We start from the raw sequence: 24152 nt of genomic DNA on the forward strand, positions 1-24152 counted from the left end.
TGCCTCAGCCTGCTCCCGCCGCGCCGCCATGGGGCGGGGCTAGGACCGGGAGGGGCGGTGCCAGAGCGGGAGGTGGCCCCGGGAGGGGTGGGGTCTCGGGGCGGAGGGCGGGGCCGGGCTGCGAGGGGCGGTGCCGCGTGTGTTGCGCGGTGCCGCGGCTGAGGTGGGACGCGCAGGCGCAGTGCGGGCACCGGCGCACCATGGCGGGCCCGGGGCTGGTGGCGGGGGACGTTGTGGTGGACGCGCTGCCCTACTTCGACCAGGGCTATGAGGCGCCGGGCGTCCGGGAGGCGGTGAGTGTGGGCTGGGCCGGGGAGGCGGGAGCGGCCTGGGCCGGGCCGGGCCGGGCCGGGAGCCGAGGTGCCTGACGCCCTGTGTGCGCTAGGCCGCGGCGCTAGTGGAGGAGGAGACGCGGCGGTACCGGCCCACCAAGAACTACCTCAGCTACCTGCCGGCGCACGACTTCAGCGCCTTCGAGGTGAGGTGGACCGAGCGCCTCCCTTTTCTGCCCCTTCCCCGGGCTGGGTTCCCCCCGCCGCCTCACCCGCGCCTTCCCGCAGACCGAGATCATGCGGAACGAGTTCGAGCGCCTGGCGGCCCGGCAGCCCCTGGAGCTGCTCAGCATGAAGAGGTAAACGGGACGGCCCCAGGGCGGGGAGGCCACCGGCCCGAGAGCGGAGCCTCCCGCGCCCCGTCCTGAGGCGGGTGGTCGGTCTGTTGCAGGTACGAGCTGCCGGCGCCGTCCTCCGGGCAGAAGAACGACATCACGGCGTGGCAGGAGTGCGTGAACAACTCCATGGCGCAGCTGGAGCACCAGGCCGTACGCATCGAGAACCTGGAGCTCATGTCGCAGCATGGCTGTAATGCTTGGAAGGTGTACAACGAGTAAGGTTTTGCGGGACCTCGCTGAAGTTCTGGCTTCAGCTTCTGTGTGGTTGAGGTGTTTCCCTGTGTACATCAGTGGGGATCTTCAGAACATATCATAAAATCACAGACATGTTTGAGTTGGTTGGGACCTTAAAGCTCCTCCAGTTCCAGCCCCCTGCCACAGGCAGGGACACCTTCCACTACAGCAGGTTGCTCCAAGCCCTGTCCAGCCTGTTCTTGAACACTGCCAGGGATGGGGTAGCCACAATCACAGGTTCTGGACTCACTCCTGCAGGACCATGTGTTTCTTATGTTGGGGGCCCCAAGGAGTGAGCAGCAGGCTGCACTGAGAACAAGTTGTCTGGTGTTTGCATTGAGGTGGCTTTTTGTGTCTTAAACGGGTCAGGGCCAGCAATTGTATGTGTTCCTAACACTTTGCTTCCATTCTGCTCTTAGACATCTGGTTCATATGATAGAACAAGCCCAGAAAGAGCTTCAGAAGTTGAGGTGAGTCATTTTTTTCTACACTTTTCAGAATGAAGTTGGAAGGAAAGTGAACCCCTTCCCCCAGGCTGTGCAAGGCTTGCATGTGTGCTGCTGCCATGGTCACAGGGAAAAAGACCCAGTAACAACAGTAATTAACAGATCTGATCTTGCTGTCCCCAAGCAGTGGGTTTGAATTTTGGAAGTTTTGCTTGTAGTACAGTGGAGGTGGTTTTACTGTTTTTATCTATCTATCTATCTGTTTATCTCAGGGTTCTGTACTGGGATTTGTCCATCTTTCTGTTGCAGTTACAGCCCTGGCTACACAAATGTTTTATGATAGTACTTCTAGAGATCAGGTGTATTTTGAAATTAGAAATTACAGCTTGTAAAGAAAGGAGATAAAAAGAAATCCATCTTTTTTCTCCCCAGGAAAAACATTCAGGATCTGAACTGGCAACGAAAGAACATGCAACTCACAGCTGGGGCCAAGCTCCGAGAAATGGAATCCACGTGAGTATCTCAAGTTCTCTGTTAAACCTTCCACAAGTAAAGCTGCTGCCTGGAATTCTTCCATGCAGAGCATCTGTGGTCTTTCAGTACTGTTGTGGGATGTTACCTTGGGAAAACTGCTTGTTGCTTTGCACAAAGGGTTTATAATTCAGGTCTATGTAAGAGTTACTACAGTTGAGTGAATCGGTGAGCAACAGATGTGGAAGGAGGGCACATCAGCTCCTTGAGAGTGCCTAACCTGTTTTTTAAACTCTTTAAATACTGGCAGTCAGTGGGTTTGATTCTAGTAAATCTCCACATACAAAATCTTGACAGGGTTAAAACCTACATTTTGTCACTTTGGTTGTTCAAACTACCACTGCTACTGACAGATGTTTATCATGTGTTGAGAAAAACACTGCATTTATTCCATGTCTTTGTGCTTTTTGGAGCAATAATTATCTCTTATTTTAAAGCACAGGATGGCTACTTAAAACTTAAAGGCTTTTCAATGTCTTTTCCCTTCCAGATGGGTGTCTCTTGTCAGTAAAAACTATGAGATTGAACGAACCATTGTGCAGCTGGAAAATGAAATCTCACAAATCAAACAGCAGCACGGTGAGGCGAACAAGGAGAACATCCAGCAAGACTTTCAGTGACTTCACCCTTGGTGTCTCACTGCAGCATGTGGTAAAACAAAAACCTTTGGAGATGCTGTGTCTTTGTAGACATCTCGAGTTGCAGTTGTGTGATGTTATTTTCATTGTTTCTTTACTTTGTTTTAATTTCTAGGACTCAAAATGCTCTGTTCAAATGTGTTATGTGCATAGTTAAATGTATTTTAATTGGTTTGTGAATTATTTTGTTTTTAAAAACCAAATGTAGGAGCTCTTAAAGAAAAAAAACTTTTTCATGATTTTGCATTTTCCCCTATGCCTTTATTAAAGAATAAACATGGTTTTGCTATCTGTATGGCTTTTGCTTCGTGTTCAAAAGCCAGCCTGTGAGCAGTCAGCAGAGTAAGCCTTCTTCACTGAACCCAGTGACTGGCCCTGCATGGCTGATGTGTGTGAACTTGAACCCAGTGTGGGAGACTGAATCTGGGAGGAGGCTGCTGCTGTTACAGTATTTGTAACTGACCCATGCCAGCCTGGGAGAGAGGCTAGGACAAGGGTGTACAGCATTGCACAGGTACTTGTTTGTGCGTGTGAGGGGACCCAGTTGGACTGTGCCATGCCTAAGGGATTTTCATAGAATCCCAGCCTGGTTTGGGTTGAAAGGACCTTAAAGCTCTTCCAGTCCCAACCCCTGCCACGGGCAGGGACCCCTTCCACTGGAGCAGCTTGCTCCAAGCCCCTGTGTCCAACCTGGCCTTGAACACTGCCAGGGATGGGGCAGCCACAGCTTCTCTGGGCACCCTGTGCCAGCGCCTCAGCACCCTCACAGGGAAGAGCTTCTGCCTAAGAGCTCGTCTCAATCTCTCCTCTGTCAGGTTAAAGCCATTCCCCTTGTCCTACTTTGCTATCGCTTCACACCCCTTTTCCCGCGGGGTTTTGTGCCCCGGGTTACACGGCTGTCACGGGAACCCTCGTTACCTTCTCACGTGTAGTTCTCAACCTCCACCGCAGCCCGGCACGGCGCACTGCCTGCAGGTCTTACAGCATCGTAACACACCGGCGTTCTTCGCTGATCCCGGTGCTCCACCGCCATCAGCTGTAGGGTCACAACTCCCGTCTTTGGGATGCTCACTGCGGGCAGAGGGCTCCTCACCGCGCTCTGCTGCTTGTTCTTCGGTGGGAGCGGGTGGATGACGGGGCACATAGCCCCTTGCGCTGTTCTCGGCCCTCCCGCCCGCGGTGTCCTCACCGTTCCCTCCGCACCCGGCAGGTTCCGGGCAGGCGCTGCGGGTCTCAGACGGCCCCGGCTCCTCCCCACGCCCGCAGCCGCCTCAGGAGCGCCCCGGTGGGCGGGACCATTTCCCTCTGCACGCTCCGCCCCTAGTTCTAAAGCCGCCTCTTTCGATTGGCTGGAAGGCCCCTGACATGGACCAATGGGAGATACATGCCGAGGCGCGGTGACGGGCCCGCGTCACGTCACGTCGCGTCGCGTCCTTTCCGGACCCTTCCCGCCCCACCGACGCTCACTGGCGGAGCACGCGCCGCTGCACACGGCCTCCCGGGCCCCACCTCCATTGCGTGGGGCGCGCGCACGGAGCGTGGTGACGCCGTACGTGAGCGGAGCGGGGAGCTGGGTTCAAAGGAGGAAACATGGCGGAAAACAAAGGAGGCGGCGGCGGCGGGGAGGGGGCTGCCGAGGCCGGGCCGGGTGTAGGCGGCGGCGTGGAGCCTGCAGCCGCCTCCCCCTCGGCCGCCGTGCCGCCTGAGGAGCGGGAGAGTCCCGGGGCGGCGGCGGCGGTGGAGCGCGGTCTCGGGGAGGCCGAGGCCGAGGCAGCAGCGGCCGGGCCCGGTGTCGTTCCAGGGCCTGGCCCCAGCCCGGTGCCTCCGCTGACACCGGCGGCGCCGGGGCCGTTCTCGCTGCTGGACACATGCGCCGTCTGCGCGCAGAGCCTGCAGAGCCGGCGGGAGGCCGAGCCGAAGCTGCTGCCCTGCCTGCACTCCTTCTGCCGGCGCTGCCTGCCCGAGCCCGAGCGGCAGCTCAGCGTGCCCGTGCCCGGCGGGGCGAACGGCGACATCCAGCAAGGTGAGCGCGGGGGAAGCCGGCAGCGCTGCTGGCGCTGGCGGCTTCTTCGGGAGGTTCCTCTGCGTTGCTCGCAGGTTCTTGTCTGTGGAATCGAGCGAGCTTCAGCTTTTCCGGGGTTGATCCCGCAGTTTGTCTCGGCCTCGTTTGACAGCTCTACGGACAGAGCTTGAGTCCGTGCCCGCCGTTGCTGCTGCTGCTGCTCTGATCCTCCGGGATCTCTCTTACCACGCCCATCAGCAGTTTGCTCCGTGTTTGTAAGCGACGGCTGAAACTTGGGAGGTCTTGTAGTTATAGCGTGAATTGCCTTGTACGTTGTGTTCTGGCTTTCAGGGGTGCTCCAGCAGAGGCGTGTCTGTGAGGGAGTGTTCGGCTGGTCAGTACTCGAGGAAAAATACTGTTGGGGTGAGGTGTAACTCACTGTTGTTACCGTATGACATGGCTTGGTTGGCAGTGCTGTGTAGAGTATACCTGCTTTCAGTTTCGTGTTTCCTGTGGTCCGAGTGAAACCACTGCAGTGCTGTTTGTCTCTCGACTTGCTGTGCCTGTGTACTCTACACATGTATAACTCCTGTGCCATGGAACGAGTGGCTCCTTCCAGGTGTGTGTATTGAAATCACAGCTTGATTTTTCCTTTTCTTTTAAAGCATTCAGAGATAGAATTGAAAAGCTTCTGAAGCTCTTCATAGAGTGACTCCCATGCTGTGGTCTGCAGGCCAAATTAAGGCCTTGGGAAGTGGTTTTGCAGGTCTTAATTGGGCCTTGTGGTCAGTGAGACCTTGTTTGGTGACATCTTTCTGGTTTTAGCAAGGACTTGAGCCTTTCCTGTGTTGCATAGTGAGGTAATTAACCTGGCTTGGTAGTGCTGCTTGCATCCAGACTGTCCAGAAGCAGTTCATCTAGGATGTGGTCTTTGAAAGTCCATTGCTTTTAAAAAGCTGATGAATTCAATGTAGCTGATAAATGCAGTAACTAAAGCACTTGGTCTTGTGATCCCTCTTGTTAAATTCCAGATTTTATGTTTTATGAAAGATACAGAACTTGAAGCTAAGTTGATTTGATGGCAGTCAGCAGGATTATCTACATCTTGCTGTGTCTGTCAGGATACAAATGTAGGAACAACAGAAAGCCTTAGGTTCTGAAGTATGTGTAAACTGGAGTTTCACTTCTTGTTACATGTATCTTAAGAAGGCTTTAATCTGTTCTTTGAAGTAACAATTCCCCTTTGGTTTGCTGCATCAAGAACTTTTGAGTGATGTGAGCATCATGGGCGTCTTTGCTCCTGGAAACTACACTGGTAGAGACGTGTGTGATCTGTTGCGGTGGTACAAATGCACATTATGCACAAAATGCATGCACATTTGCATGCACGAATGCATTAGCCCAGCAGTTCGCTTAAGAACTAGGCATTGACCAGACAGAAGATGCAGGTCTGTGGACAATGCTTACCACTTGTAACTGGAATCAGTTAAATGGCACTTGAAGTGCTTACCAGTCAGGTCCAAAATGAGCATTCTCAGCATGCAGAGAAGTACTGTGTTGCTTAATCATGCAGGTTCCTTCCCTACTGGCATGAGTTTTGATGATCATGATGTGTTACTTCCACTTCTACTGCTTTTCTAGTCTCCTTAACCATGAGCAGGTATTTTTTCATGAAGGAAGAATTAATGAGAAGTGGTACCTGTAGCTATACCTGGAACAGGTTACACTTAACTGCAGGCTCTCAGTTCTTGTTTATTTGCTGTACTATTCTATATGCATTTAAATTTGGCTGCTGTTTTTACTGTCTCTACACCTAGATAACATAATTACAAGTGCTATAGAAAAGAACAGGGGTTTCTTTTGTCATTTTCCTGGTTTCTTTCTTAATTAGCTTTAGATTTTGCTCTGTAAGAGTTGTCAGTATTAACAGTAATAGATATGTGTATTGATTGGGTAATAACTGTGGAAGGCACTTACCAGGAGCTGAGTGCAACCTCAGTACCTACAGAACAGTTCTGTGTCCTCTCCTGATGAAAACATGCTGCTGCTCTTGGGGAAAACAGAAGGATGCTTGAAGGCAGGAGTTTGTGGTCTATATCAGCATCTCTTCTCCTACCCTGTTGTCACTCCCTTTAGAGACACTGCTAATGAAGACTCAATTCCCAAAAGTTTAAGAAACTTGACTAAAATTTAAAACCACAATCTAAAGTTGTGGCTGGCTGTGTTTTAGAGAAGTCACTTGTGGGTTCGTACCTATTGCACTAGCGAGAGATTATTTTGGCTGTTGTTTATGTTGGGGGGAGAAAAGTGTTTTGTTTCGTGTATTTAAAGCATCCTTTTATGCCACTTGTTAAACATAAAAAGTAACATCTCTTGTGCAGCTTAATGGCTTTTTAGGTCATTGAAATGCGTGTTTATTTGGTGGATAGCTGATTGCTTAATGCCTGATGTTTCAGCTGTCCAGCTGCGCTCTTCCTTTCAGAGTGAACAGGTTATAAGAAAATGCCACCTTCTGTTTGTATCACAGTGTTCTGAAAAAGGCTTACTTTGAAGTTAGAGATTTCAGACTGTTACAGATCCCACAAACCACCTTGTTCTGCATGCACTGCTGCAGCTGCTCCTGGGAAGAGACTTGTTTGGAGGTTTCCCTGCCTCACTGAGATATTGACAACCTCTCGTAAGAAGATTATCTCAACAGAGGGAATGTGTGGCTCTCCCAGCTCCCTGAGAATGGCACAATCTGCATTAGGCGAAAAAAGAGCTGCAGGATGCTTTCAGGGAGCCTAAGGGAAACCTCCACAATTTAATGTGCACGTATGTATAATTTGAGGACCAGTCCATTTACTACTTAGTGCTGCAATACCTAGAATCATAAATTATTTTGATAGCTGAATTCAACTCCTGTACCCACTGTTTGTGTATTTAGAAACCATGTATTAATCACACCTTAAATTATGCAAGAAGTAGTTTTAATTTGCTTTGCGAGGGGGACCTAAAAACCAGTATGATGGCTGGGAGAGTGTGACATAGTACTTAAACTGAATTCAGTTGTAGTTACTGTACTTTCAGTCTCGAAAGCTGAAAACTCCTGCATCAAAGAGACTGCTTTAAGCTGAGTCAGTGCAGACCATCTTAGGTTTAGGAAGTGTTAGCATAAGTCACCTGAATTTTCTTGGTTCTTTGGCTTTCTCCTGTGTTGATGAGTGAGGGTCATGGATTTATATCTGCTGGAGCCCAGCAAAGGCCAAGTCCTGAGAAATGTTCAGTTCATCTGGACTTATTAAAATCTTGGTCTGAAACTTTAATTTCATTCTAAATGGAATTTCAGTGTATTTTAAAAGGACACTTTTGCCTGGTAACATTCTACAGCATGTGTCATTTTTATAAAAATAGATGTCTGTGACTGCTATAAATTGGTTTTCCTCACTAAATATAGCGTGTTGTCAGGTCAATGCATGACATTTGTGATACAAGCACGGGTTGTTTGTCAAAAGCAAAAGCTGAGTTAGGAGTGGACCTTCAAAGCAGTTATTTTTCTTCCAAATGTATTTATATTCTGATAGATTTCAGTGGGATTGTGTCACTTACCTGACCTAGGAGGGTTTATTTCAAGGCCTAACCACTGATGGTAGAACAAGGTTGTTAATGTATAGCTATACAGAAGAGTATTTGGACCCTTACATTTCTGTGAGAAGTAAATATTACGCACGTGTAGTAACTACTGTTGGTGCTCTCAGCCAGTAAATGAAACCTGGCAAAGATTCGTTCCTTGGAGGACTACAAACGTGCCAAGTCGGAACTTAAGACGGAAGTTTGAGTTATTAAATCGCATGAGTGCTTGCAAGTATTTCCTGCACTGGGAAGCTTTATCATTGCAATAGTGTAAACGTCTGCAAGGATGAAGCCTCTTTTGCAGGCTTTGGAAACTCTGGTAGGGAGGAATGGCTCATGATGCGAGAAGATGGCAAGTGAAACCTGCCTCTCTTTGAGTGGGGTTAGCAATGCAAGGCAGGCTTTTCTTACCTACTGAATTGGTGATGCTCAAACCAAATCTCCAGGTAAGAAATTATTCCTGCTGTCACTGAAATCAGCCTCACATAGGGTAAGAGGAGAGAAACAAAACTTATCTATGCTGCATGCAGCAGATGAGGGGCAGTAAACATGATTGAGGATGGTTTTTGCTGTTCTGGATAAAGTCTGAAGAAGTGTGTGACAAAAACTAGAATCTGATTTGAACTTCACGATTGACTGGGAATAGGATGTAATTCACAGTGTGACTGGAAATGGCAGGGAAGGGGAAACGTGGTACATACAGCTGTGTATGTCAAGTATGGTGTGTTTGTGCGTGTGGTTGGTACAGGTCTTATTATGAGGTTTGTGATTAAACAAGTAGAAAAACTGGTGATGTGAGTCCTCCTCAATGCAGTGTAAGAAGCTGGAAGTCCGCTCCTTACCTGCAGCTCTTGTAAAACATTTCCTTACTTTCTGTGGCCTTTTAGGTCCACAGGCTGATTGTTCTTGGATTTCTTCATGAAGGTGATACTCACAAGAGCAGCCGTGGATGGTGAAGATTGGGGGGGGCTTTTATTTTCTTTTTTGGCACCTGCAGTATAACTCTGATCCTGGAGTTAATGCTGATGATGGTATTTTGATGCCAGTGTACTATAAATCAGATGGGAACTGCTGTTCAAAACAGGCCCTCCACGTTCCACGTCAAGGGTTCAATACTTACTATATCTCCTAAAATTTTTGCCAGGGAAGAAGCGTTTCTGCTTTCTGGTTAAGTCAAACAGAGTTGCGTGGGATTTGAAATGGGAAGCGTGAAAGAAACTTGCCAATTCCCAGCTCTTCAGTGCTGCTGTTAACCTCTTGAGTGTTGATGTATGTGGCTTTGTATCATTTTGAAGCCATCTTTGAGATTGTAGGATGTCTTTATGGTAATAGTTTGGATTGGGGAGATCATAAACCAGTCTGAGCTTCCTACTTTCTATGAATGTGTCTAATTCTAGTTCAGCTTCGATTGCTCTTTTAAGAATTGGGTTGATTTTTTTCTGTATGCTATCGGATATGTTCTTTGGATGTAGCTACATGCCCTTCCTGAAAGCAGAGTTACAGTGGAAATGTGTGTAGTAGGGCTAAATACATTTGTGTTGGGGTGGGTGGTTGATTTGGTTTGGTTTTGTTTTTATCCGTATTAAGCTTCTAATTTAAATGGGTGCAGAAAACCAGTGCAGTAGGTTCTGCTGTGGGATGATATTTGTGCTTCATTTCAATTTTCTTACATAAGAAGTATTTCAGACTGAAACTGGCAATGAAACCTTGTTTTTCTAGTAGGTTATATAAACATTTGAGCCATAGCTTGTCCTAAAATGCATTCGCATGAAATCCTTACCATAAACTTAATTAGATGGCAAATGACCTCCAGTTTTGTCAGGTAAGGATTTCTTTCTGGTTTTCTTCTGTGTGTGTGTTATTTCAGCGTGATGTTTATCTACTTTTCCCTCTCCCCTCGCAAAATCAGCCACATCTGTATCTTTTCCATCTGGTTTCTAGTACAAATGATGCTGCATTAATTTGGCTTATATTAGATTCAAAGAGCAGGACATGAGTATGAGTTGCTCGTATAATATTGGAAAGCTACTTTGGAAATAATTGAGGGCACTGAGATGTGAAAATGAAGTGTATATGCTGAATAAGAATTGCAAGGCCTTGTGTTAGGGTTATGATATTTTGAGATATGTGCAGAACGCCAGTGGGAACCTGGTGTGCAAAGTGTGCTTGAATATGGAGTTGCAGAATGTGGATGTTTGACCATCAACGGTGTTTGTGGACTCCCTGTTCACTGTATCCTTCCAGAGAGATGCAGTGGGCAAGGTAGAATTACCCATGGTCCGAATCCAGCCCATGGGCTGCCAGTTGTGTTGCTCTTCTGACATTAAAAGGCTTGAATTTATTCAAGCTTTTAGTGATTTGTCTGGTTTAAAAACGAAATCCGAGCCTGCCTTATAGGAAGTGCATTGCTTTGGTGGAGTTTGACTTTGCTTTGTGTAAAGATTATAGATCTTGGATGCTTTTGTGCTTCCTGCAGGATTTTTGTGTGATCAGCCCAAGATAGCACTAAAAATTGGATTTAACTGTGGCCTGGTTTTAGATGGAGCATTTTAATGGTTAGAAACTTTTGGTCTGTAAGTATATGCACCTCAGCTGATAAATGACTTTCATTATAGTATTCCTTAGGGAATGTTGTCTCTCAGTAGTAAGAAAGCATCAAGGCTCTGCATATGTGGAAGCTTCCTTGTATATGTGAAAGCTTTTGTACATGTAGGTACTGAAATACTGGCTATTTTTCATGTCCTATGCTTGAAGCATGTTTGGTTTGATGATACAGGGACTTCTTGCTTGGATTCATATTGCTCTGCAGTGAATCTTGTGTGTTCTGAAGCCATTTTTAATTTTAGCACTTGAAAAAATTAACTCATTTACTACTAATATAATTAATCTCCCTGAAATAAGTCCTGCTGTTCTAACTGCATATCCACAAAGGAGTTGAGCATCATTTAATTACACTTACTTTCCAAAGTCATTTCAGGTGTCTCTGTGTATAAAAATACCCAATTGCTTTGAAAGCTTCTCCTTGAAAATGGTGATGACAATGAAGCTTGTTGTACAGCAACTTGATTTAAGACTAGGTGTTAACCGCTACCTCAGAGGTAACTTGGGTTTTCAAACTTTTAATGTCTGTTGTTCACGAAACATCTTTAAATGTCAATTTGGATCATGTAGCAGCTTCTTTGCTGCTCCACTGAGGACTTAAAGCTCCAGTTTAGCAATTACAGAGGATAACAAAGCCAGATACTGGAAAGGAACTAGTCTCATTATATCCGGTGTTAAAGCTATGCGTGTATGCATTTACATCTATATGTACAAAAGTGTTGTATGTGCTGCAGAAAGGTATGTGTAGTTGGCATGAGAGGAATTTTTGCTGGCAAATTGTGGCTTTTGGTATTTGCCTTCCCTGCAAAACATTACTTGGAAAATCCCCTGTAACCTTCGGGTAGTTGATCTTGCTCATCTGCATTCCCCTCCTCGTGCTTGACTTGAGACAGACTGTGCAATAGATGGTTATAAAAATTAATTAACATGTGTCTTGAGTTTATCAAACTAAAAAGGGGGGAAATGAGGATATTTGCTTGGGGAGAACAAATGACTGGGCTAAAAATACATGGTTTATAAATATTTTGGGGGAAAGAAATCAGCAGTAAAACCTGAGTATGATGTAGAAATTATCACACCTTCATCTTAGGAAATGGAGCCTCTTCTGAAGAGAGGTGCATGTGGTTTGTGGGGGTTTTCTTGTTCATGGTTTGTTGTTGTTGGGATGCTTTTTAGGAGAAACTGTTTCCTGTAGGTAATGGCTGCTTTTAAGGGTAGTGTCAACTGTGCAATCTGTTCATTTATCACAGAGTCAACCAGGTTGGAAAAGACCTTTAAGCACATCAAATCCAACCATTCCCCAGCACTGCCAAGGCCACCACTAAGCCACATCACTGAGCGCCTCATCTACATGATGTGTGAACACTTCCAGGGATGGTGATTCCACCGCTTCCCTGGGAAGCCTGTTCCAATTTAGCCAAGTGAAATGGGCAGTCCGAGGGTTTTGTTTTCATTCTTGTGTTCTTTTGATTCTGGGATTGTTGCTTTTTATGTATCACACAGTATCACAGTATGTTAGAGATTGGAAGGGACCTCAAAAGATCATCTAGTCCAATCCCCCTGCCAGAGCAGGAACACCTAGATAAGGTTACACAGGAATGTGTCCAGGCGGGTTTTGAATGTCTCCAGAGAAGGAGACTCCACAACCCCCCTGGGCAGCCTGTTCCAGTGTTCTGTCACCCTCACTGAGAAGAAGTTTCTTCTCAAGTTTAAGTGGAACCTCTTGTGTTCCAGTTTGTACCCATTACCCCTTGTCTTATCATTGTTTGCCATTGAGAAGAGCCTGGCTCCATCCTCATGACACTCCCCCTTTATATATTTATATACACTAATAAGGTCCCCCCGCAGTCTCCTCTTCTCCAAACTATAGAGACCCAGCTCCCTCAGCCTTTCCTCATAAGGGAGATGCTCCACTCCCTTAATCATCTTTGTCGCCCTGCGCTGGACTCTCTCCAGCAGGTCCCTGTCCTTCTTGAACTGAGGGGCCCAGAACTGGACACAATATTCCAGATGCGGTCTCACCAGGGCAGAGTAGAGGGGAAGGAGGACCTCTCTCGACCTACTGACCACCCCCCTTCTAATACACCCCAGGATGCCATTGGCCTTCTTGGCCACAAGGGCACAGTGTTGGCTCATGGTCATCCTGCCGTCCACTAGGACCCCCAGGTCCCTCTCCCCTACACTACTCTCTAACAGGTCATTCCCCAACCTATATTGGAACCTGGGGTTGTTCCTGCCCAGATGCAGGACTCTACACTTTCCCTTGTTATATTTCATCAAGTTTCTCCCTGCCCAACTCTCCAGCCTGTCCAGGTCCCGCTGGATGGCAGCACAGCCTTCTGGCGTGTCAGCCACTCCTCCCAGCTTAGTGTCATCAGCAAACTTGCTGACAGTACACTCAATTCCCTCATCTAAATCATTGATGAATATATTAAATAATACTGGTCCCAGTACTGACCCTTGAGGCACTCCACTAGATACAGGCCTCCAACTGGACTCCGCTCCATAGACTACAACTCTCTGGCTTCTGTCCTTCAGCCAATTCGCAGTCCATCTCACTACCTGATCATCCAGGCCACACTTCCTCAATTTAGCTATGAGGATGCTGTGGGAGACTGTGTCAAATGCTTTGCTGAAGTCAAGGTAGACCACATCCACCGCTCTGCCATCATCCATCCACAATGATATTTCCTCATAAAAGACTATGAGGTTGGTCAAGCATGACTTCCCCTTGGTAAAGCCATGTTGACTGCCCCTCAAAACCCTCTTATCCTTGACATGCCTTAAGATGGCATCAAGGATAAGGTGTTCCATCACTTTCCCAGGGATGGAGGTGAGGCTGACCGGTCTATAGTTACCCGGGCCCTCCTTCTTGCCCTTTTTGAAGACTGGAGTGACATTTGCTTTCCTCCAGTCCTCAGGCACCTCTCCCGTTTCCCAAGACTTGGTAAAGATGATGGAGAGTGGTCTAGCAATGACTTCCGCCAGTTCCCTCAGCACCCGCGGGTGCATCCCATCTGGACCCATGGATTTATGGATGTCCAGATTGCTCAACTGGTCCCTAACCCATTCCTCATGGACTAAGGCAAACCGCTCCAGTGACCTGACTTCACCTGAGGTCTCAGGAGTACAGGGCTCTTCAGGACTGCCTCCAGCAGAGTAGACAGAGACAAAGAAGGCATTCAATAACTCTGCCATCTCAGTATCTTCTGTCACCAGGGCACCCATCCCATTCACCAGTGGGCCAACCTTGCCTCTGGTATTAGTTTTATCAGCTATGTATTTGAAAAAGCTCTTTCTGTTGTCCTTGACCCCTCTGGCCAGATTGAATTCTAAGGAGGCCTTAGCCATCCTAGCTGCCTTCCTACATCCTCTAGCAGCAGCCTTATATTCCTCCCGAGTGGCCAGCCCCTCCTTCCATGACCTATAAACTCTGCTCTTCCACTTGAGCATACCCAGCAGTTCCTTATTTAGCCACGCAGGTCTCCTGGCCCTCTTCCTTGACTTCCTACGTGTCGGGATGCTCAGCTCTTGAGCTCGGAATAAGCAATTCTTGAATGTCAACCAACTATCTTGGGCCCCTTTACCTTCAAGCAGCCTTGCCCATGGGACTTCCCCTAGCAATTGCTTGAAAAGGCCAAAGTTTGCCCTGCTAAAGTCCAGGGTTGCAATTCTACTTGCTATTGTACTGGTCCTACCACACAAGATCCTGAATTCCCCCATCTCGTGGTCACTGCAACCAAGGCAGCCCTCAACCTTTACTGCTTCGACCAGACCCTCCTTGTTAGTGAGGATGAGATCCAGCAGCGCTCCTCTCCTGGTTGGCTGATCCACCATTTGCATGAGGAAGTTATCATCCATACACTGGAGGAACCTCCTGGACTGTGCCTGGGTTGCTGAGTAGTCCTTCCAGCAAACATCAGGGAAATTAAAATCCCCCACGACGACCACGTCCTGTGACTGTGAGGCTGCTCTCAGCTGCCTGTAGAAGGCCTCGTCAACTTCCTCACCCTGATCTGGTGGCCTGTAACAGACACCCACAACAGTATCGCCCCTGCCAGCCTGCCCCTTAATTCTCACCCACAGACTCTCAACTCGCTCATCCTCTGTCCCTGGACAGAGCTCAGTACATTGCAGCTGCTCTCGCACATAAAGAGCAACCCCACCACCCCGCCTGGCTGGCCTGTCTTTCCTGAAAAGGACATAGCCCTCCATGAGTATATTCCAGTCATGCGAGCTGTCCCACCACGTCTCTGTAATTGCCACCAGATCATAATCTCCTGACTTAACACAGGTCTCCAACTCCTCCTGCTTATTTCCCATGCTGCACGCATTGGTGTACAGGCATTTCAAGGAGGGAGCTGAGCTCACCGATTTCACCCTAGGATTATAGGAGGCCTCCCGGTCTTCATCAATCCTAGAGTGCTGCCCCACTGGGGCAAGCCCAGTTACAACCCCATCCCCCTTCGAATCTAGTTTAAAGCTCTCCAAATGAGCCCTGTTAATTCATGCCCCAGCATCCTTTTGCCTCTGTGAGTTAAACCTTTCCCACATGCCATCATCCAGACTGGAGCCTTATAAAACCAGCCGTTATCAAAGAACCCAAAGCCCTGCCTAAAGCACCAGTCTCGTAGCCAATTGTTTACGGACTGAATTTTCCCATTCAATCCCACATCATCACCGGAAGATGGAAGAAGTGAGGAGAAGATCACTTGAGCCCCAGACTCTTTCACCATCCACCCCAAGGCCCTGTAGTCTTTCTTCATCCCCCTCAGACTGCGGGAAGCAGCTTCCCCCCCACCTGTCTGGAAGACCAGCAGTGGGTAGTAGTCTGTCGGGTGCACCAGGCTGGGGAGCACCTTGGTGATATCCCTGATCCGGGCTCCAGGCAGACTACACACTTCCCTATGATGAGGGTCAACTCTGCATATCGGGCCCTCTGTTCCTCTCAGAAGGGAATCGCCTACAACAATGATTTTTCTTTCTTTCTTGTCAGAGGCAGTCTTGAGGTGCGAAGTCGACCGCCTTTTCCTATGTGACCTTGTAGTCTGGCCTTGCACCACATCCTCACTTATCTCTCCAGCAAGATCCAGGGCCTCAAACCTATTCCTGAGGGGCACCTGGGGAAGGTGTTCTTTTTTTATGAATGTTCTTTATCTTAAAATTCGGAAACACTTTCTGTCTTGCAGTTGGTGTCATCAGATGTCCCATATGCCGCCAAGAATGCAGACAGATAGATCTGGTGGATAACTACTTTGTAAAAGACACGTCAGAAGCACCTAGCAGTTCTGATGAGAAGTCAGAACAGGTATGGCACTTTCCTGCTTGCTGGAATTCACTTGCTGACTTTGTCTATACATGTTAATGCTTTCCAGGAAAATGATAGTAACTGCCTGTTTCCCTTCACAGGTGTGTACAAGCTGTGAAGATAATGCTAGTGCTGTTGGATTTTGTGTAGAGTGTGGGGAATGGTTGTGCAAGACTTGCATAGAAGCTCATCAGCGAGTAAAATTTACTAAAGATCATATGATCAGAAAAAAAGAGGATGTTTCTTCAGGTGAGTGTGTGGGTATCACTGGAGTAAGCTCTTTTTCTTTGGAACATATAAAAAGAGACAGGAGGATTATTTGGATAACAACCAACTGTATGTATGGCTTTCTCCAAAGATTTGTTAAAAGTTTAGGAAAAAGCTACCAGTGCAGGATTTGTAGCTCTAAAAATGGAGGAAAAATGAAATTTTAAACTCAAGTGGGTTATTTACTCACACTTTGTACAGTGTGATGTCCAAAGGAAAGAAATATCTTAAGTACAGAAGGAAGAGAATGAGAGAGCAGTCTTTGGAAAGAATTTAGAACTTTGGAAAGAATTTATATCTCTTCTTAATAATCCTTTACTTTAGGAGAATAACTAAATGGAGGATTTAAATCTGGAGAGTACTGACATATCCATTGGCTAAGGAAATTAACCAACTACAGCAAAATGTATAAGGAGCAATTATAGTTCTCCCAGTAGAGAAGTATGCACAAATAAGCTCATAGCCATATTCAGTGTGATGTTACTGTTGTATTGATATTGCTGAGTAAATGTGGAGTTCAAATGTATTTTAGGTTAGCAAAATTTAATGTGTGAAGTGTGTGTACGCTTTGATTAGAAGTACAGCTTTATAGAACTTAATTCTTAAACTGTTATTTGACTCTGTATTGTTTATAACCTGCTGAGGTAATGTGGAAAACATTCCCAAAACAGGTAAAAGGAAGCTGGATTTTAGCTTAGAAGGTGTTATTTGTAAATGGGATTCAGATTTAAAGGCCCGTAGGTTCTACACAAGCTGAATGTACATGAAGACTGATCTTATTGAGGAGGAGAGATCTTCACATTCTGCTCTGTCTCTGCATTTAGAATTAAGATCCTCATGATTGTTTCATTGTGCCATTTCAAAGGGGTGACTGCTTTGCTTTCTGCCAACTCTCATCAAAATCAGATTAATAGTTAAAGTTTGCTATTGAGCTTTGTTCTTTTAGACAGTGATCTTATTTTACTTGCTCTATAAAAAAAACTTCATTTCTGGCGAGGTTTCTCTGTATGTCTTATTGGATGTTGTTCAATAAGGAGTATTATCTGTTTAAGTTTAAACATATTAATCCTACTACACGAGAAACGCTTAAGGTGAAATCAAAGTAAAGGGCCCTACAAAGAGTTACTGACGTTCCTCATTAAGAGTGCTATATTGTGACTGTCAAGGTCTGCTTCCCCTTCACTAAACCTGAGGCAGAAGTGCCAAAAATTGGCTGTTCCAATAAAGTAAACCTTGTATCAGAAATGTAGGTTGGTGTTCATGGGAAGCCAGCTTTGGAGCTGCTGTCCTAGCATATGGCAAGAATGTAGCCTTCCTTTGACCTGACCTAGTGATCCTTAGTAGCTGTCTTGACTGTTGGGGAAGGCAACTCATTATTTTCTTGGAGGAGCTTGTTCCTTCTTTCTTATAAGAACCAACGATACACCCTGGAGACTTTCAATTCCTATTACTGAGTGTCAGCTGTAGATTCATGAGCTCTCTTTTCTTTACAATAACTTGCATGATATAACAAGCTTCAGAAATGTTGGAGACATTCATGTTTAAGACATTTAAGACATTCATGTTTTAAACCTTGCCTGCTGTATCTTCCAAAGGCTGCTTTCCTCTGTGCTAAGCTCAAAGTATCCTTAGAAGACCGTGCAGCACTTCTTTGTAAGCTCAGAACTACTTTTTGACATTAACGTCTATTATTTGCTTAAGTGGAAAAGGGAAGCAGATCAGCTGGAGTTCAAGTAACTCTTAACGTGGGCAATGTTTGCTTTGCATTTACCACTTCAGTTGCATATGACTTAATGAGCTTTATAAAGGGTTTGAAGTGACAATTTAGAAAACCTAAGGGTGTTCGACAGTGTAAAAGTGCATGAGGTTGGATCCATCCTTCAGTGCGTCAGATGAAATTGCACACAGTTTAACTGTGACCATGTGTACACGATCCTGGTGTTGTGTACAGGCTTTGCATTCTTACAGGTGCCAGTGTCTTGAGTGGTTGTGATAGGAGAGGAATTTCTCTTTCAATACAGTAAAGCAGAAACAGCTATAAACTGCTGGCACTGTAAATACTTCAATGAGAGCCTGTTCATGGGAACTTCAGCGTGAGAACAGGTCTATAGTTGTCTTTGTCCACATTCTTGGTTGTTACTGGGCTTGGAAGTGAGTTGTTTTGCTCTTCGGATTGTGTCAGTTTGATTTTTACAATGCAAAACTGGTTTATTTTTAAAAACAGAGGCCGTGGGAGCATCTGGTCAACGTCCTGTTTTCTGTCCTGTCCACAAACAAGAGCAGTTAAAACTTTTCTGTGAAACATGTGACAGGCTGACATGCAGAGACTGTCAGTTACTGGAACACAAAGAACACAGGTACAAATATTACCATGTCTTAATTCCTGTGGTGTGCTTTCTCAGAGGATGAAATGGCGTTTTATGTCCTAAATACTGTTGTATGTACTCTTCGTTGGGCTGAAATGATCCCTCGCAAAGCAGAACCTATGTGGAGTGCTGAGAACTTTGAGCCATCAGTTGGTTGAGCTTCATGAAGTTTTGTAAGTGCAGATTCAAACCAACATGGGCTGAGGTGATTTGGTGTGATTGTTAACTGGCGTTTACCAGTGCTGTCAGGACTTGAATAGAAATTGCTACAGCCCTGAATACCTGGTGTTTTAAAGAAGCAGAAAGTGAAATAGCGAGTCATGGATGAGGTGATTTCTTAAAAGGGCATCTTTTCTTAGGCACCAGTTGTTCAATTTAGGGTATTTTTCTAAAGGTATAAATTTTGCATCATAGATTAATATATTCTTATGGTATAGAGGCGAAAAATTGCATGGTTTTAGTTTGTTGAAGATTGCCTCACTCCAAGTAAAAAGAAATGCTGGGGTTTGTTTCCAGAGCTTGCTGGTAGAAAAAGCTTGGAACTTCCTAAGATCCCGTAAAACTTCCTGCTCTTTAGCAGCTCTGTTGTAGAGTTGTTTGTATGTTTGAAAAAGTAGTTTGCAGTGTTATAATAGAGAACCTGGGGATAAATATGTATTTATCAGCCACTGCAGCACTGCTTTTCCCAGTCAATCTGCGAGAGGGATTTCTCTGTCAAAGGGATTGTCAGTATGTTGCAATATTGAACTTAATGTGTTTTCCAGAGCAGTGTTTGCTCTTATAGACTGCTACAGCAGCCTAAAGGAGAGCTTTTACTTCTGAAATGAGTACTAGTAACAGCCTGTTCTTTCATAGGCTTGATCATAAATACCCTGAAAGATATGGCCAAAACAGCGTGGTCTCCTAGGATATATAAACTAACTTGTTCTAGTTGGTTTCTTTGCATCTGTTTTGTGCATGATGCTAACTAATGGATGTATCTTGTTCTACTGACCTGTTCTCTTCCAGTAAGAGAATACTTTGCTATTAACATGCTACCTTCCAGAATATGCTTTTAAAATGAGTTCTGTCTGCGGATGTGAATTACAGGTGGTTAGGGTGTCTGCTTCATCTGCCATGAAGTACAACTGAGATCTTTATGAAGATCACTAAATAAAGTGGAAACAAAGATTAGTTTTAATCCATTTACTTCTTACCTGAAATCCCAATAGTTTGCACCAAAGGAGGATGAATCACCACTTTAGTAGCAATGTGGTCCAGTGTTCAGTGCAGAGTTTCAAGTGAAAGAATTGCTGGTACTTCTGTAGAAAGCATGAAGTTTACGTACTGAAGACAAGAAGCTGCAAGCGACCGATAGGAATCTTGGGGCTTGAGGGGAATCTCTGGGTAGTTGAGAAGAACCAGAGAAGATGAAAACTCTTGGAGCTACTTAAATCTGCTTGCCATTTCCAACTTAGGTGTTCTGCTTCTGTTGCACTGTTCATTCTTCTTGTATGTTAGGAAAATGCAACTAATTTCAGGAGTTTCCTTTGTAGCTACTTGCACTCTTTTCAGATGAAGTAATGGAAGGTGCCTTTGATATAGAAGCTGTTTGCTTGAAGGACTTGGAAGGGAATGATATGTTCTTCACATGGAAGTCCCAAAGAGTTTAAGTTTTTATTTAAATAGGACTGTTTTCTTTCAGATTAAGCTAATTCAGTCAAATATGAGCAGTATAATAGCAGCCGGAAAAAATGGTTTTCTGTAATAGGGGTTTTCTGTATCATTTAATGTATGTTTAAGCTATTAGTGCATTTTCCTCATTAACACCAGCAAAATGATTTTCCAAGCTTTGAAGCTTCTGCTGTCTGCTTTAGCTGGGGCTCCATTGCTTGCTGTCTGGTGAAACAATGCAGCACATCGTCTCCCTGTGTAGTTGGAATGAATGTGACCCATAGAGGTTCAGTCTTGTGGACACTCACAAAGGATTTTATCAGTACTGAAGCATCTTACACACTGGTGTACACATAGTTTGATTTTTCTGTGTTTTGTTGTATTTTTTCCAAAAGCTTTACATCTAATTTGGAACCCTGAGTTTCAGCCCGTTCCTCCTTGGTAATTGCTATCTTTTGCATGTTGAAAAGGTATCAGTTTCTGGAAGAAGCTTTTCAGAACCAGAAGGGTGCAATTGAGAACCTGTTGGCCAAACTTCTTGAGAAGAAGAACTATGTAAATTTTGCAGCTGCCCAAGTTCAGAATAGGTGAGTACCCAAAATGATGAATTGTTACCATTGCATTCTTTTGAATGCACCACACTAAGATGAGTGATGAACTAGAATAATACTTCACATTTTAATTGATTTTGCATCTTAAGTCATCTTGGAAATTGAGTAGGAAATTGTGGTTAGTTTGGTTTAAGCAGGCAGGCAAAACTTAGTGTCATTACCTGACAGGAAGACAAGCTTTTCCTTGGGTAGCTTAACTTAAGAATTCCAGAATGAGTTTAAATTCAATGTCATGTAGAACACTGAATATAGAGACAGAGAGCACAAGATCACTGCTGTTTTTTTCACCCTCTCGTGGTGATGTGGTGTGCTGGAGGTCAGGGAATTCCACTGTGATTCGAGTGGTTTCATGAGCCTTCTGCACCTTTTAGGTCGCTTGCAGAATGACACCTCATGTGGAGATGGGAAGTACAAGGGAGAAGGAAGTGCCCCAAAGATAGAAGGGGAAGTTCTGGTGCGAATTTTTTAACTCCTAGTGATAATATGTACATTTAAAGAAATCCCCAAAAGACTTGCAAGGGAAGGAGAACACAGAACATGGCAGAGACAAGTGTGCGAAGGTGGAAGCAACGGAAATTAAATTCTTTGCATTGACTCAGCATGAAACTCTTTGCAGTTTCCCAAAAGTGAACACCATCGTGAAGGAGGAGGACAAACTGTAGAATTGTTACATCCTTGAAGAAGAGACAGAGGCTCAGCTTAATGGGAAATAATTAAACTGAAAGGTCAAGGAATTGTAGAATCATAGAATGATTTGGGTTGGAAAGGATCTGATGATCATCCAGTTCCAACCCCCTGCCATGGGCAGGAACAACTTCCACTAGACCATGTCACCCAAGACTCTGTCCAACCTGACCTTGAACACTGCCAGGGATGGGGCATTTACCACTTCTTTGGGCAGCCTGTTCCAGCGCCGCAGCACCCTCACAGGAAAGAACTTCCACAAAAGGTTCTGTGATAAGAATTCAAGGCCAATAATGGCTGGTGCATGTATGAGTAACACACTGCAATGGTGGGGTTTGCCTAAGTGTTTCTGGCTTCACTGAAAATTCAGAGAATTTCTGCGGCATGTGGTTGGGTTGTGTAAAGCTCATGATTATCTACTGAGCTAAATGGATACTGCAAGTGAGACAGTTGGTTACTTTGCTATTCTATTCAGTGCTGAAGTGTAGGGCACAAAATCTGTTATCATAAATCTTCAGGGAATGAAAAAAGTGTATATTACAATAATGTTGTCAGTGTTAGCAGATGGTATGAAATTGCCATCCTATGTGATTGTGAAGCATAAAACAAGGTAGAAAGAATTAACTGCCTGGAATAATTGGTAGGTGCCAAGACCAAGGATGGATGTCTACTGACTTAATGAGGGGTTGGTTGAATCCTTGTTGAAGATCAGGTTGCGCTGTGAAAAAGCACAACCTGTGTCCAAGGTGCCTTAAAGGGCATTTAACACCAATAATGAAGATGTCAGACAAATGAGTATTGGTCTTGTGATCTTGTCAGGATGAATGACATTCAAGTTCAGATGCTTGATCTAGGAGTGAAGAAGCCCTTCAGAAAAGCACAGCTGAAGTCTTTACACTCAGACTGGCTCATGCAAGGTGGTGTGCTCTGCCGCCTACAAGCGAAGCAAAGAATCCTGCTGTAACATTATGTTGTCAGTAAATTAAGGCAGCATCAAGTAAATCCCAAATTTGCAGTGAGGTTTAAGAAATGCTTTATTTCAAATTCTGTGGACAGAGCTCAAGATGATTTGCTTGAGGCTGAAGTTGAGAATAGTGAAGACATTAAAACTGAGGAAGAATGGAAGTGATGGAAATGAAGAGATAGAAGGGCAGTAGTAGTAAAGCACAAGAGAATATAACCTAATGCCAAGCAAATTGTTAGTGAATTGTTTGTCCTTGTGTATTGGCCTGTAATACCTTACAGGCATGTAATAACCTTTTTGTTACGAGATTTTCTGGGGGAGGTGGAGGAATCAGTCTGAAACTCATTATTCACTTCCTTTCTGGTTAATATACAATAGCATAAAAGTTTAAGGCACCATATGTAAATTCTTCACAGTGAAAGAGACATGATATAGAGATAAATATATAAGTGTACATATGCACATGTCTTGGCTGGGTATCTCTTTGTATAAAGTATATAAACCACAAGGTCCATTTAATATAATTTTGAGTAAAACCCAGGTTTTAATTGAGACACCATCTTGATCTCAGACTATACCATTTTTTTCCAAACCTGAAATTTTAGATGGCTTCTTTGATAAAGCTGATTAATGATTATTTCTCTTAGAAATCAAACAAGCTATAAGTTTTGCATGTATCGGAACTCCTTCAATACAGAAGTGGCTCCTTCAGTCTCCAAGGGTCAGTGGTGTTGAGTATTGACTGCCTGACAATACATTTCTCTTTTTTAGGATAAAAGAAGTAAATGAAACAAACAAACGGGTAGAACAGGAAATCAAAGTGGCTATATTCACCCTCATCAATGAGATCAATAAAAAGGGAAAATCCCTCTTACAGCACCTTGAGGTACAGTTAAGAGAAAAACTAGTAGTGTTGTTTGCTGTTTCCAGTTCCCTATTGAGAACTTATATTCCATGTTTAAAGTTATTCTTCACAGTGTAAATTCCCAGAGACACGTCTGTAATTTGTCTTGAGCACATAACAAGTTGATGCCATATGTCTGGTGCAGCTTTACATCATGATTTCCTCTCCTGCTTGTTGTTAAAATCAGATTTCCTCCTTTTGCTTGCATAGAGTGGTGGCATCAGGGGAAAAGGGCCAGGGAAGTGACAGGTAGTCATTTTCACTCCTGGTGTCCTAATGGCACTTGGTAGTATTTGTTTCCGTAGTAATTCTCACAACTGGTGTTTACTGCTAACAAATCCTGACCCTTTAAGTACACCTAGGTTTTTAAAGACATGGTAGTCATATGTGTTTGTATGTAAAGGTACTTAAGTTCTATAGATTGTCATTTTAAAGGAGGCAGTGACTTTAAGCATACTTTCCAGCATATTCTGGTTAATAATTATATTCACTTTTATTCAAATCTGGGGAAATTTAACTTATGATTTCAGTTTTTATCTGAAGAGAGGAAATCCATCAGAAGCTAGTGCAGAACATGCTGCCGGTCTGCATGGTGTGACTGAAAAAAATAAGACCAACTTAATTACAATAGATTTCTTCTGGTTAAGGAACAGCTATTTGG

The 24152-nt window shown here is 44.9% G+C and overlaps 2 protein-coding genes across 4 annotated transcripts in view; both read left to right on the forward strand.

Annotated features, from left to right (window-relative positions):
• Nucleotides 1-121: 121 nt before the first annotated feature.
• BCAS2 (BCAS2 pre-mRNA processing factor) lies at nucleotides 122-2808 on the forward strand. Its single transcript, XM_080633180.1, has 7 exons — nucleotides 122-293; nucleotides 386-478; nucleotides 561-631; nucleotides 724-885; nucleotides 1324-1374; nucleotides 1783-1863; nucleotides 2372-2808. The coding sequence occupies exons 1-7, from the start codon at nucleotides 201-203 to the stop codon at nucleotides 2499-2501; spliced, it is 681 nt and encodes a 226-aa protein (XP_080489306.1). The 5' UTR covers nucleotides 122-200; the 3' UTR covers nucleotides 2502-2808.
• Nucleotides 2809-3986: 1178 nt separating this feature from the next.
• Nucleotides 3987-24152, forward strand: part of TRIM33 (tripartite motif containing 33) — a 32193-nt gene continuing 12027 nt past the window's right edge. For all 3 annotated transcript variants that reach the window (XM_080632739.1, XM_080632740.1, XM_080632741.1), the window contains exons 1-6: nucleotides 3987-4542; nucleotides 15924-16042; nucleotides 16144-16291; nucleotides 18534-18666; nucleotides 20799-20915; nucleotides 23359-23473. In XM_080632739.1, coding sequence (XP_080488865.1) covers nucleotides 4110-4542; nucleotides 15924-16042; nucleotides 16144-16291; nucleotides 18534-18666; nucleotides 20799-20915; nucleotides 23359-23473 — 1065 coding nt within the window. In that variant the 5' untranslated portion in view covers nucleotides 3987-4109. The remainder of the gene's footprint in view (nucleotides 4543-15923; nucleotides 16043-16143; nucleotides 16292-18533; nucleotides 18667-20798; nucleotides 20916-23358; nucleotides 23474-24152) is intronic.

Source organism: Psittacula echo (assembly GCF_963264785.1).
Source record: "Psittacula echo genome assembly, chromosome: 22".
Taxonomy (NCBI): domain Eukaryota; kingdom Metazoa; phylum Chordata; class Aves; order Psittaciformes; family Psittacidae; genus Psittacula; species Psittacula echo.

Bases quoted from the DNA above. Each gene is read 5' to 3' on its own strand.
- BCAS2 (XM_080633180.1), top strand. From the start codon at position 201: ATGGCGGGCCCGGGGCTGGTGGCGGGGGACGTTGTGGTGGACGCGCTG. The intron at 294-385 runs GTGAGTGTGGGC...TGTGTGCGCTAG, and splicing joins CGCCGGGCGTCCGGGAGGCG to GCCGCGGCGCTAGTGGAGGA. The intron at 1,864-2,371 runs GTGAGTATCTCA...TTTCCCTTCCAG, and splicing joins CTCCGAGAAATGGAATCCAC to ATGGGTGTCTCTTGTCAGTA.